Consider the following 13,510-nt stretch of genomic DNA (forward strand, 5'->3'; position numbering starts at 1 on the left):
CATGGCCAAGGTCCCGGCCCCACAGAGCCTTCTGGCTAACTTGACCCCAGCCCCTCCTGAGCTCTTGCCCTGTCTTCAAACTGGATCACGTCCAAACCCTGTGTCCCCCTGAGCAGCTGTGACCTGAGAGGACATCGCCAAAAGACACCCTCCCCCAGGGTCTACTCTGCCTCTCACCACCCACCAGAGCAGCCAAGAAGCCTTCATCCCGCAAAAACAGCTGGGGTGCCCTCGAACCCTCTGCTACCCTAAGACTGGCTTGAGAGCTCTCAAGGCCAGAACCACCGGGGTACCGGACGTGGGCCAGGTAGAGAGCCCCTGCCCGCAGAAGTCCCTGCAGCCCAGTCCCCTCGCACACGGCTGAGCCTCATCAGGGGCCTTGTGGTTCTGGCGCAGGGAGCGGGAGCTCGGCTGGCTCCTCCTCCGCCTGCGCTTCCAGCAGCTCAGCAGACAGCCCGTCTTCCGGGGAGGCTGCCGCGGTGAGGCTGTCGGGGAGAGTCAGCTGGGGCAGGTGATCCGGCTGGGCCTGGGCACCTGGGCTGTCCAGGAAGGAGACTTCAAACTCTGACCCGGACCACGTGGCCTCACCTGAAACACAAGGGCAGGGCTGAGGAGACCTGCAGGGCCCAGGGCCCGGTGCCCCCATCCCCACTGCCTCTCCGGGCTTTGATGGGGGTGAGGGGTGGGGTCAAGGATATGAATTCTTGGACAGGGCTGTGCTCTACCCAGCGGCCACATGGGCCACGGCTGAGGGATTCAGGGCAGCCTCCCGACCCACTGGGGCCTTGCCCAGAGGGCTTCAGGAGGCACCAGCCACTCACCGCCCCGCTCGTGAGAACTGCTGCTGGAGCCGACGTCCTCAGGCCCCGAGGTGGAGGTCAGCGCTGTGGGGGAGGGCATGCTGGGCCACGCGCTGCCATTGCTGCTGTCCAGGAGGGAGATGCCCGACACATCCAGGAAGCCTGGGGAGGGACATGACTCTCTGCCGACACAAAGCACCCAGGGCACCTCTGCCAGCCTGTGAGACTGTCATCCTCAGGCCCTGGCAACACTGCCTGTTGCTGGGGCAAGGGGCCTAGGGCTGGCATCAGGGTGGCACAGGGCAGTGAGCCCAGACCCTGCTGTCAGTGCCATGCCCCAAGCAGGCCGCCTCTTCTCTCGACTACACTCTCCGTCGGACAGCGGGCTGCATAATCTGCACTGTCTTGGTGCACTTGAGGGAATGTGCGGGCACTGCCGTGAGGCCCCTCCAGCAGCCCTCGGCCTCTTGTCCAGGGCCTGCCCAGTACCTGGGTCCATGACTCGCTGCACCGGAGGTGGGGGCTGAAGAGGAATCTCCACGGAGCATGGAAGGCCCCCGAAGTCTGCAGCACTGTGGCCCGGACTCCCTGGCCCAGGTAGCTGCCCCTCCAGGAAGGAGCCAGGCACCTGTAGCAGAGCCTAGGGGCCCCAGGAAGGAGGAGAGTGAGCGGCCGTCAGGACACACTGGCCCACCCCCTGGTCGGCACCCTCTGCCTGCAGGCAGTTAAGTCTCAGGAATCTGCCTTCCCTCCAGCAGCAATGTAGTCAGGACAGAGAAGCCTGGCCCGGCCTCCCCGGCGGCATCCACAGGTCAGAAGCATTCTCCCCATGCCCCAGGACCCAAACGGCCCCAGCACACTCCCCAAGCCAGCAGGGCCCGGCTCTGTGACCCACAGAAGGGAAGAACATCGCAGCATGCCCCGGGCTCAGACCTTAGCACCCAAGGGTACTGTCGGGGTCCACTCAGCAGCCAAGAAGATCTGGCCTGACCCCGTGGGGTGTAACTGGAGGAGATCCCCCGTGCTTGACCTGTGCCCAGGTGACCAGGGGCCAAGCCTCCACCCTCCCCTCTAGACCCCAGGGGCAGGAGGCCAAGGTGGCTTCGCTGCCACAGGAGGGCCACCTGCTCCCACTGTGTCCTGGAGGCAGGTGGCCGCCCAAGGTGCAAGGTCCACACAGACCGTCCTGGTGACAGGCCCCACCTACCTCGGTATAGTCACTCTGCCTGGAGTGCATCTCCAGCCCGGGAGAAGCAGGAGCGCCCTGGGGCACGGGTGGTGGGGCTCCGGGCGAAGAGGTGTCAGATGGCAGCGCATCCGGGAGCCGGGCGTCAGGTGGCAGCAGGGCATCAGGTGGCAGGGCACCGGGGGCCTTCTTGTGGCTCGGGGATTGGGTGGGGATCCGATGCAGATACCCATAGCCGATACCACACCCCAGACTGCCAAAGGCAGGAGACGGTCAACCTGGGGAAGCCCACAGCCACGGCCCCCACCATCACCACCCCCACCCACGGCCAGCAGTGAGGGGCAGGAGAGGGCGCTCCTGGCCCTGCAGCCTGAGCCCAGGCGCACCTGCCCTCTCCACCCCAGGCGGCGTTGGGGGTGACCGTCACCTCCCGGCAGGAGTCGGACTCGCAGTTGTAGACCATCAGCTTCAGGGGCTTCCCCTCATGGGACTCGACGAGGGAGAAGAAGTCTTCTGACTGTGGGGACATGGCGCCATGAGGCTCTCCGGCAGACACAGCCACCTCTCCGTGCCGCGAGGCGGGAGGGGCAGGGCTCACCTCCTGGAGGATCTGGTCCGATCCCACCACGTAGTCTGTGTAGGGGCACAGGCCCGCGAGTGCGGCTGGCGAGGATGGCTCCACGTCCTGGGGGCAATGGCAGTGAGGCGCGAGGAGGGCGGGCCCGGGCCTCTGTCCCCACAGCCTGCCAGCGGAGGCCAGCTCTGGCAGGGCACGGCGCGGCTTGGCACCGGGCCCTGTGATCTGACCCCGGGCTCAGCTCCAGGCTCCAGGTCCTGGCTGTAGCCACAAATCATTGGGCCTACCTCAGCCTCAGTTTCCCCACAACTAAAAGTAAGTTTCAAGGCATTGCTGAGAGGATCAAAGAAACACATGTAAAGAAAGAAAGCCACGCCTGGGCCGCAGGAAGTCCCCGCTGCGTCACAGGTACGGCTGGGGCTGCGGACCCAGGAGAAGGCTGGTGGGCTGGGCAGAGCACAGCCGCACACAGGACCACTTCACCCTGGCCCAGCTCCCAGTGTCCACCAGCAGCCCAGCTCTCCCGGGGAACCTCAGCTGGGCTCCCCAGAAGTCAGAGTGACGGAGGCGGCGAGAGCACACGTGAGCCTCTTCCAGCGCAGGGAACCCCCCTTCTGCCAAGCCGGGGAGCCTGGCCCCGCCGGTGAGCACGCATCAGGTGTTGGGGGGCTGAGAACAGACACCCCTGCGACAGCTCAGTCACCGGAGCTAACGAGCTACCAATATTGTCATAGAGCGATATACCAGAAAAACCACTGTGCATATGTTATGAGAGGGGCATTCTGACAGTGCCACCGCCCTTACAGACGATGCACCCCTCCCCCGCCCAGAGAAGCCAAGGTCAGAAAGAAGCAGGTGCACCCCCAGGTGGTGGTGAGCCGCCCTTGCAGGACACTGGGCGAGGCCAGGTCCCCGGCTGCGGCTGGCCTTGCCTCTGCTGCCCGCTGGCCCACCCGCCCGAGGTCGGCCCTCCCATGCGCCGGGCACTCACCAGCACATGCCACACGTGCTCGCTGGCCCTGCGGAAGCTGCAGAAGCGCACGCTGGCGCCCAGCAGGCCCTGGCCGCCCCACATGTTGCTGGGCACCACCTCCACCTCGCGCACCTTCATGGTCTTCATGTTAAACACCTCCAGCTTCACCGGCTTCTCCACGTTGGCCTTCAGCAGCGCCTTCAGCGTGTCGTTCTCCTTGTTCTGCAGGGGTAGCGATGACGCCAAGGCCAGGCCAGGGCCTGAGAAGGGGCCCCAGCAGCCCCTGCAGTGGGCGCGAGCTGGGGCAAAGGCTGGGCCGCTGCGTCCCCAGCCTGGCACCCCAAACCTTCCTTCTACAGCCTGCAGGGAACACGGCAAAGCGAGCCAGAGCCCAGAGCCTGCACACCCTCACGCCCCAACCAGCAGGCTCCTGAGGCCGTGGCCACCTCTTGGGATCCCACTGCCCCAGCCCGGCCCAGAAGAGAAGCATGGCAGGGCAGGCAGAAGGACACACACACGCAGGTGGGAGCTCACCAGCCGCGAGTGCCCGATGGTGATGATGAAGTCGAAGTAGGGCTCCAGGCCCGCCTGCTGGGCGGGGGAGTTCTCCTGCACCTGCAGCAAGGGTGGGGTCAGCCCTGCCAGCCGGCTCCTGGGCAGCCCCACCCTCGGTGCCAGGACCACGGCACTCCAGGGCCTCCAGGACAGCGCCTGGAGGGACCGCTTGGGCGGGCCCTGTCACCACACACGCCTTCCTCTGGCCCCCTTGCCCGGCACAAGCTTTCTTCCTGGAAGAATGGCTCTGGGCCTGGTCATGACCTGCAGGTGCTTCTGGAAGTGCCTTACAGCCCAGGGCCCACCTCTGGGGGGCTTTCGGTAGGCAGCATGGAGAGGCCGCCCAGGCCTGGGGGAGGCACTCCAGGGGGTGGGGTGGGGGGAGGGGGCAGCTGGAAAGCTGCTGGGGTTTACAAGAACGCTCAGATGCAGACAAGGGCACACCAGTCGTGCAGGGGAGGCAGGTAGGAAAGATGCCCAGAAAGAGAGTGGGGGGAGACGGCGTGGTCAGGTGCTGAGGCCCAGGCTCAGTCCAGCTGGCCATGAGCCCGCTGAGGTACGCTGGGAGGGAGAGCAGACCCCGGGGGCAAGCGGGGCCTGCAGAATGTCCCCAGCAGCCACGCAGGAGGCCTTTCTGAACCCTCCCCGAGCTCTCTGCTCAATGCTAGCCCCCAAAGCCAGGCCCTGTGGGCTGCAGCAGAAACCTATCCCAAGGCCCCTTTACAGAGCCCTGCTCGCACAATGTGTCCTTTGTCCCCAGGCCCTGGACCCAGGCCTTCAGCTCCGGACACCCGATAACCTCTAGTCAGGCACCAGGACTTCTGTGGCCTCCTGCCACCCACCAGCCCCTCCAGTGCTGGATTCCCCAAGCTGAAAGCGAGCTCTCGGAAAGCCCAGGGCCTGGCTCGCAGCCAGCTTGACACCTCCGGAAGCCACCGTGGTTTCCAGTGGACATGGGCCCAACACCAACGCCCCGCTAGCCTGGCAGGCGAGTGCAGGAGAACTCTGAGCCCTGCCTTCTATCCTTCTGGGGGTTTTTCAGACAGAGCACTTGCAAACCACCCCACCTGCCTCAGGCAAGCCCACAGCGCCCCCAGCAGCCTGAGCCCAGCATGCTGGACCTCCACCTCCACTCTCCTCCCGGGCGGCCCTGCCCTCGCCCGCTCTCCTCCCTGGGCCTTGGCATCGCTCACCAGGCTCCAGAGCTGAAATCGTCTATCCACTGCCCACTGTACCCCTTCCCTCCAGAACCCACCCACCGCCCCTCACCCAGCTGTCCCCAGGGCTCCCAATCACACCTCACCCCACAGTCCCACGACATCTGCTGCTTTTCACAAAACTCTACCTTATCCCTCCCCCACCCGGAGCCAAGCGGAATGAAGAGTGGCAGTGGCTGACAGGAAGCGCTGGCTGGCTGGGCACCCTGGGCGGCCACCCCGACTTAAAGGAGAAAGGCGACTCTGGCCCACAAAGCCAGCCAGTCTTCCCTAACCATCGCCCCATAGCATCTGCCTTCTGTTAGGCCCTCACTGTGTGCTGGGCTTGAGGGGGAGACTGGGGCTTGAACCATTCAACTGGGGTCTTCTATCTCAAAATTACACCACCGGCCCCTCTTTAAAATATATATAGTCCCGCCGGGCGTGGTGGCGCACGCTTGTAATCCCCGCGCTTGGGAGGCGGAGACAGGAGGATGGCGCAGGTTCCAAGCCAGCCGTGCTGGCGTAAGAGACCCTGTTTCAAAAATATAAAATAGGTCTGGGAGTGTAGCCCGGAGGTAGAAGGGCTTCCAGGAACCCCAGTACCACAAAAAAATAAAAATAAATAAATAAATAAATAAAATAAAATATATATAGTCTCAGCCAGGCGTGGTGGAGCAGGCTTGTAATACCAGTACTTGGGAGGCTGAGACAGGAGAATCACAAGTTCCAAGGTTCATGGACAGCTTCAGCTACTTGATGAGGCCCTCTGTAACTTAGACCCTGTTTCAAAATAACGAATAAAAAGTAGGGCTGGGGGTGTAGCTGAGAGGTAGCATTCCCCTGGGTTCCATCCCAAGTACCGCAAAAAGAAAAGAAAACAGCAGTTTCTCGCTAAATTTCTGAGCACCTCGCTCCATTAGTAAGGCTGGCCGCGAACCTGTGACCCCCCTGTCTCATCCTCCCAAGTACTGGGATCCCGGGCGTGTAGCACGCGCCTTGGCAGTCCTTCATTCACTTCTGTACGCCTGCTCAGGGCAGAGACACCTCCGTTGTGGCGCCCGGTGGAAACGCCAACGTTTAGAGAACGGGGCCTGTCTTTCCATTCTTAAAAACATATCTCATGTCACTCCTCCACAGCTCAGAACAACATTCCAGATCTTCAGGGCAGCAGAGGGTCTACCCAGAGGGCCGCCTCCAGCAGCCTCTCCAACCTGCTGGTGTTTCTGCAAACGCACAGGCTCCTCCCGCCTCCCGCGGCCTCTGTCCAGCCTCAGCCTGGAGACCTCTCCCTCCAGCATCTGCTCTGTCCGCGCCCAGGAGTTACTGGACCACGGGCCTTTCCTGGCAGCTTTCCACAATGGCTCCACCTCACCGCTCTTCGCCTCCTTTACCTGCTCCGCTTCCCTCCCTAGCAATTATGACCGCCTACTGTATATTTTCTCTCCAAACTGGAACAGGGACGCTGTCTACGCGGTTCACTCATCTACTTCCGGGGCCTGGAACCCTGCCAGCTACAGACCCTGTGCTCAAAAACATGTTTCTGTGACGGACGATCTCCCACGCTCTGGCCTCCTCGCCCCGGCCCTGTCCGTCGGGCCCCTCCTGGATCCACTCCCCAACACCCTAAATTCCCTTGCCTTCCACCAAGCCTGCCCCAAGACTCTCCTAGCTGGCTGTCCGCCTGATGTCCACCACGAGGAAGGCCATGCCCGGGCACAGCCCTGTCCACGCTGGGCACTCCCTGTCAGGAAAGCCTGTGCGATGGCTGCTAACCCCACTTCCCTCGACGCAGAGCGGCCCTGCCCGACGCCTGTCTGCACCGGCCTCCACGTCCACCTGCTCATCACACGCGGAAGGGGTGGCGGGCTCTTCCCCGCTGCCCTCCAGGGCCAGGGCCTGGGCCCCGTCGGCACCATTCCACCCCGACCCCCGCTCCGCGGCCGGGCCGAGGACCCCACTCGCCTCCCCGGTCCCGCAGCCGGCTCCCAGCCCCGGCCACCCGCGCGGCCACCGCGCCCGCCCAGCTGGCACCCGGGCGAGCAGGGCCCGATCGGGCCGCGGGCCCGGGCCCGGGGCGCGCCGCCAAGGTCGCCGGCGCCGCGGGCACTCACCCCGTGCAGGTGGAAGCCCTCGGCGCCGCCCGCGGGCTGCTCGGCGCTGGCGCCCAGGCCCATGGCGGCGGCTCGGCCCGCGCCGCGTCCACTGCCACGCGCGCCGCGCGGGAGCCGCGGACCCCGCGCTCGCTCGCGCTCTCGGCGCTCGGCTGCCCGGGCCTGGTCACGTGGGCCCGGCCACGCCCACTGCCGGCGCCGGCGGCTCCTAGCAACCGGCCGGCCGCCCGTATCCAGGGACGCGCGCGCCCGAAACTTCCGGCCACGAGAGAGAGGCGTGCCCGGGACCCTGAGCCGCGCCGCAGCGCCCGACCCCGACTCGGCGCCGCCAGCGCCGACATGAGCGGCGATGACTCCTCCCTCATGGTGCGTGGCCCGGCTGCCCTGCGACCCGGCTGCTGCTCCCCGCCGGCCTTCTCAGTCCCTAGCCGCCTCCCCAGGGTCCCGACCTGCCTTTCCGCGCGCTCCCTGGCGGGGGCACGGCCTCTGCGACCCTGTGCAGAGGGCCCCAGGGTAGCACCCTTTCACACCTGGCCGGTCCCCTTAGCGCCCCAAACCAGATGTTCTCGTCCCCATCGGTATCCTTTCCGCCTGACTGCCTATGCCTGTTCTGTGTCCCTCGCCTCGGTTGGCACACCACCATTTGATCTCCAGACCTAACTCCTCCCCTTGCCCTATTCATTTCCCTCTCCCGTCTGTCAGCTCAGCAGTGGCTCCAGGGTCCACCCACTTCTTGTTATCTCTTAGCCCAGGGGCACCACCATCTCTCTCCCCTAGACACCTGCAGATCTCCTTCCCGTCTGGTTTCTCTGCTTCAGCTGTCTTCAGTATCTGCTACCAGCACAAGCTGCAGGGGAGAGCAGGTTTTACAAAAACAAACATCTGTATACATTTCTCCCCTGCTTAAAATCATTCCAACTGCTTCGTGTATATTACCCTTAGGGCAGTGCCTGGATGCTTCCACGTGGTCCACAAGGCCTTTCCAATCCATCCACATCTGCACTCAGCCCCAACACCCACCAGCCTCCAGGGAAGTGAGACTTAGCTTTGAAATCCTGGCCCCTGATACCGCATGACCTTTGGCAAGCCATAGCCTCTATGGCTTCAGCCGTCTCAACTGTGAAACATAGACGGAGAGGCTTGTGCATTCGATAATGGACGACCTAAAGCCCTTGAGTACAGTTCCCAACAGGTGGTAAGCCCACAATAAATTTATATCAGTGTAAATTTCCTTATTATTGGTCCTCATTCTTTCTCTTATTCCCTTCCTGAGGCAAAATCAAATGGATTCTCCCAGGGCTGCAAAAACCCTGGACAAATCTCTTGGGAGAACTGGACAGAGGACAGGGAAGGGGGCTGGGACAGAGACGGAGCTGGGTCTATTGCTGCTGTGTCTTTCTCCACACAGGCTGGGATTATTTACTACAGCCAGGAAAAGTACTTCCGCCATGTGCAGCAGGCCGCAGCTGCAGGCCTGGAGAAATTCAACAATGACCCCGTATTGCAGTTCTTTAAGGCCTACGGAATCCTCCGGGAAGGTAAGGATTCAACAGTGCTGGCAGTCTGACCTGCGCACTCCCATCTAGAATGCTCTGGATGCCTCTCCGTAGCCTAGTTATATTCCCATGGAGACAGTCTCACACGGGCTGTAAGATTGGGATTCCCAGGTTAATCCACAGCAGCCTCTGTAAACCTGGTGTCCTGCCTCACGCTTGTAACCCCAGTACTTGGGAGGCTGAGACAGGAGGATTGCAGGTTCAAAGCCAGCCTCGGCAACGTGGCAAGGCTTTCAACAACCTAGTGAGACCTTGTTTCCAAATAAGAAATGAAAAATTGGGCTTGGAGGTAGAATGCTTCTAGGTTCAATCCTCACTACCAGAAAAGAAGAAGAAGAAGAAGAAGAAGAAGAAGAAGAAGAAGAAGAAGAAGAAGAAGAAGAAGAAGAAGGTGATGATGCCTATAGAACAAACCATAACCAGTTGGCCCTTGAAACTTTAGGGAGCTCACCATCCCTACTCTGTATTCCAGTTCCCTATCTATCTGCAAAACAGAGATAAATGTAATTGGTGGCTCTTTTTTTGTTGATGTTGTTGTGTGGTACAGGGGGAGGAACCCAGGAGCTTTTCTACCTCTGGGCTACACTCCCAGACCTATTTTATACTCTATTTGGAAACAGTCTCACTAAGTTGCTGAGAGCCTCACTAAGTAGCTGAGGCTGGCTTCGAACCTGTGCGGTCCTCCTGTCTCAGACTCCCAAGCGCGGGGATTACAAGCGTGCGCCACCACGCCTGGCTAATTGGTGGTTCTTGAGCAACTAGTCCAAGATCCTTCTTTAGAACTGACCCCCAGCCAGTAGGCCCACCTCTCACTTCCAGGACCTCTAGCCCCTGGTAGCCTGGACCACGGCGCCAGCAGCCTTTTGGGGAGGTTCAGTCTCCAGGGAACTGAAGCCAGTGAAGACCTCTCAGTTAGTCCTCAGATTCTGGTGAAGGCCCGTGGTGCCTCGCCATGGATCTGCCTGGATAGGGCTCCCGCGTGTCTGCCAGAGTTTCCTGCCCTTTGTGCCTGGAGCCTGATGGTGTAACCTTGTGGACTCTCTGCAGAGCGCATCCATGATGCCATCAGTGACCTGGAGAGCATCCGCAATCACCCAGACACGTCCCTGTGCTCCATCATGGCCCTCCTGTATGCTCACAAATGCTGTGAGACCCTCGGTGAGTGCACCCCGCTCAGCCCAGCAGGGAGAAAGCCCATGCCAGGAGGGCTGCTGTTGGGGACCTTGCAGCTGCTGCTGGCCAGTGCAGGCAGTGGGTGCCCTCCCCTGGGGGCCTCAGAGAAAACCCTGTGCTGGGGTCTCCCTTCAGTCCCCAAGAGTTGGGGAAGCACTCTTCTTTCCTTTCCCAAGATCGTATCAGAAAAATCAAGCCAATATAATAATCTTACTCCTAATCTCCACCTCCCTTTCCCCACCCAGCATGGGTGTGGGCCTGAGGCTGGGGTTTCAGGATTGGTCTGAATAAATATGTGTCTAACAGGAAGCCAGCCGGGCATGGCGGTGCATGCCTGGAATCCCAGTGCTTTGGGAGGCCGAGATAGGAGGATTGTATATTAGAGACCAGCCTGGACAACTTTGCAAGACCTTGTTTCAGAATTTTAAAAAATAAGCCGGGCGTGGTGGCGCACGCTTGTAATCCCCGCGCTTGGGAGGCAGAGACAGGAGGATCGCGCAGGTTCGAAGCCGGCCGCGCGCGCTGGCTTAGGAGACCCTGTTTCCAAATAAAAAAATGTAAAAATAGGTCTGGGCGTGTAGCCCCGAGGTAGAAGGGCTTCCAGGAACCCCAGTACCACCAAAAATAATAATAATAATAATAATAATAATAATAATAATAATAATAAAATAGGGCTGGGCGTGTAGCTCAGAGGTAGGACCTCCCTGGATTCAACCTCTAGTACACATAAAAATAAAACAGAAAAGATAAATTTTAAACAGCAAACCTGCATCCAGTTCTGGGCAGTTCTTGTGGCATTTCCTTTTTCTTTTTCTCTCTTTTTTTTTCTTTGTAATACTGGGGAGGTTGAACCCAGGAGCATTCTACCTCTCAGCTATACCCCCAGCCGTGTTTTAGGTTTTTGTTTTGTGTTTTGTGTTTTTGCGGTACTGAGGATGGAACCCAGGGGCATTCGACCTCCGAGCTACACCCCCAGCCCTAGTATTTATTCTTTATTTAGAAACAGGGTCTCACTGAGTTGCAGAGGGCCTCACTGAGTAGCTGAGGCTGTCCGTGAACCACCATCCTTCTGTCTCAGCCTCCTGAACGCTGGGATTACAAGCGTGCGCCACCATGCCTGACTCTTTTCTTTTTATTTGGAAACAGTTTCCCTAAATTGCTGAGGGTAGCCACAAACCTGTGACCCTCCCATCTCCACCTCCGAGGTTCCTGAGGTTACAGGCTTGCACCACCGCCATGCACGGCTCCCTGGAGCATTTTCGGGCAGGCATTGCTGGAGCAAAGTCCAGGGTTGTGGAGGGAGACCCAGCACATCAGGAGCTGCTGCGCCCCTGCGGGAGGAGGCAGGCCTCATCACAAAGCTCAGCCATCTGTCTTGGCCTTGCAGACCGAGAGGCGATTCAGGAGCTGGAGAGCAGCCTGAAGGAGACCCGTAGGGCAGCCCACCCCACTGCCCTGTACTACGCCGGCCTCTTCCTCTGGCTCATGGGCTACCACGACAAGGCCAGGGAGTACGTGGACCATCTGCTGAAGGCCTCCAGCAACAACAGAGAGGTACCTCCCACAAGCACTGCAAGGCCTGCAGCAGGGGCCTGGGCTGGGGAGGCCCCGGCAGGCAAGACCCCGTCCCTGGTACTGACACTGAGAAATCGGGAGATTTCCTGGTTCTTTTGAGAATCCTGGTGGGCTGGCCACACTGGGCCATCTGCGCCCCTCCATGAGGGGCTGAACGTGGCTCACACGTGCATCGTACCTCGTGTGCAGGAAGTCTGTGCAAACGGTGAGTGGGGAGCTTCCACTGAGCTGTGGTTTTCAGCAGGGTTGATGCCCATTTTCAAGGGTTCTTGGGAAGGGGATGAAAACCTCTTGCTCATCTTGTATAAAACAAAGACATACGGGACAGTGCACAAAGCGTAGATCGGTGGATCTGTGGGATTCACACTTCTTAGAGGAGCAGAGGATGCTGTCTGAAAGGGCCCCTTAAAAGAGAAAGAGAGGAAGACAGGTGTGGTGGCACATCCTTATAATCCCAGCATGCGGGAGGCTGAGACAGGAGGATCGTGGTTCAAGGACAGCCTCAGCTACTTAGGCCCTTTGCAACTCAATAAAACCCTGTTTCAAAATAAAAAATATAAAATAGGGCTGGGGGTGTTGCTCAGAGGTAGAATTCCCCTGGGTTCTATTTCCAGTACTGCAGAGAGAGAGAGAGGGGGCCCGGTGTGGTGGTGCACACCGAGTGTGGTGAGCCCTGTGGCCCATACTTGGGAGACTGAGACAGGACAATCGCAGTTTCGAGGCCAGCCTCAGCAACTTAGCAAAGCTGTCAGCAACTTAGTGAGACCCTGTTTCTGAATGAAAAATAAAATAGGGCTAAGGGCATAGCTTGGAGATAGAATGCCCCTGGGTTTAGTCCCCAACACCATAGAAGAATACCAGAGAGACAGAGAAAGAGAGGGAGAGGGAGAGAGAGAGGGAGAGAGAGAGAGAGAGAGGGAGGAGGCACTTGGCCAGGCCATGCAGGGATGCTTCAGGACAGGAGTCTTCAAGCCCCTCCATTCCCCTTCCCAGGCCTGAGTCCCAGCTGCCAGGAGAGGCTGGGCAGAGGTGGACTTGGAGCCAGCGAGTCCCACAAGCTCAGAATGGCTCCTGCTCACCCACCAGGGGCATCGCAGGCTTGGCTGCAGGGCCAGGCCCTGGCTAGGCTGAGGAGTGGAGCCAGCAAAGGGACCTGGCAAGAGGCGACAGAGCCATGGGGCCCCTCGGGGCCCGGGAGAGCCGGGAGCGCTAGGCAGTTAACCAGGTGAAGGGCTGGGTCTGTTTGGCAGTGCAGGCAGTGGCAGACCCAGCAGAGCGGGCGTCGGGGTGCAGGATGGCGAAGGGTGGTGGGACACAAGCAGGCAAGGCTGTGACGGCCCAAAGGACACTGTCCTGCCTCTTGTCCTCATCCCAGGGCTACGTGCTCAAAGGCTGGCTGGACCTCACCTCGGACAAGCCCCATGTTGTGAAGAAATCCATCAAATACCTGGAGCAAGGGATTCAGGACACCAGAGATGTGCTGGGGCTGATGGGAAAGGTGGGCAGAGGGCAGGGAAGGGCACCCTGCCTGGGCCCCGGAGCCAGAGACCACCCAGGTGACCCCAGGCCAGACCCTCAGTCTCCCGGGGCCTCGTCCAGTAGCTGGGGAAGGGGCAGAGGCCCAGAGAGGGTCAGTAACTGACCCAGGGTCGCGCAGCAGCTCGGCCACCCAGCTCGCTCCCTGCTCTGCTTTGGTCTCTGCACGCGTGTCCTCGTGGCGTGGCCTTGCAGGGCCTGTGCGCGTGGCCGCCCGCTGGCGCACTCCCTCACCTCTGCCCCCCGTCTCGCTGCCCCCTTCCTCCACA

General features: G+C 60.6%; 2 protein-coding genes across 2 annotated transcripts in view; one reads left to right on the forward strand and one right to left on the reverse strand.

Annotated features, from left to right (window-relative positions):
* Positions 1-370: 370 nt before the first annotated feature.
* GORASP1 (golgi reassembly stacking protein 1) lies at positions 371-7,464 on the reverse strand (the record flags this gene model as incomplete). Its single annotated transcript, XM_080715870.1, has 9 exons — positions 371-588; positions 822-962; positions 1,290-1,440; positions 2,008-2,239; positions 2,373-2,503; positions 2,585-2,671; positions 3,555-3,758; positions 4,071-4,151; positions 7,402-7,464. The coding sequence occupies 9 exons, from the start codon at positions 7,462-7,464 to the stop codon at positions 371-373; spliced, it is 1,308 nt and encodes a 435-aa protein (XP_080571996.1).
* Positions 7,465-7,740: 276 nt separating this feature from the next.
* Positions 7,741-13,510, forward strand: part of TTC21A (tetratricopeptide repeat domain 21A) — a gene marked incomplete at both ends in the record, with an annotated part of 34,735 nt that continues 28,965 nt past the window's right edge. Inside the window, 5 exons of the mRNA XM_080715881.1 lie at positions 7,741-7,767; positions 8,810-8,939; positions 10,005-10,115; positions 11,518-11,684; positions 13,081-13,203. Of these exons, the coding sequence (XP_080572007.1) occupies positions 7,741-7,767; positions 8,810-8,939; positions 10,005-10,115; positions 11,518-11,684; positions 13,081-13,203 (558 nt within the window). The remainder of the gene's footprint in view (positions 7,768-8,809; positions 8,940-10,004; positions 10,116-11,517; positions 11,685-13,080; positions 13,204-13,510) is intronic.

This window comes from Muscardinus avellanarius (assembly GCF_963383645.1).
Source record: "Muscardinus avellanarius genome assembly, chromosome: 18".
NCBI classification, from domain to species: Eukaryota; Metazoa; Chordata; class Mammalia; order Rodentia; family Gliridae; genus Muscardinus; species Muscardinus avellanarius.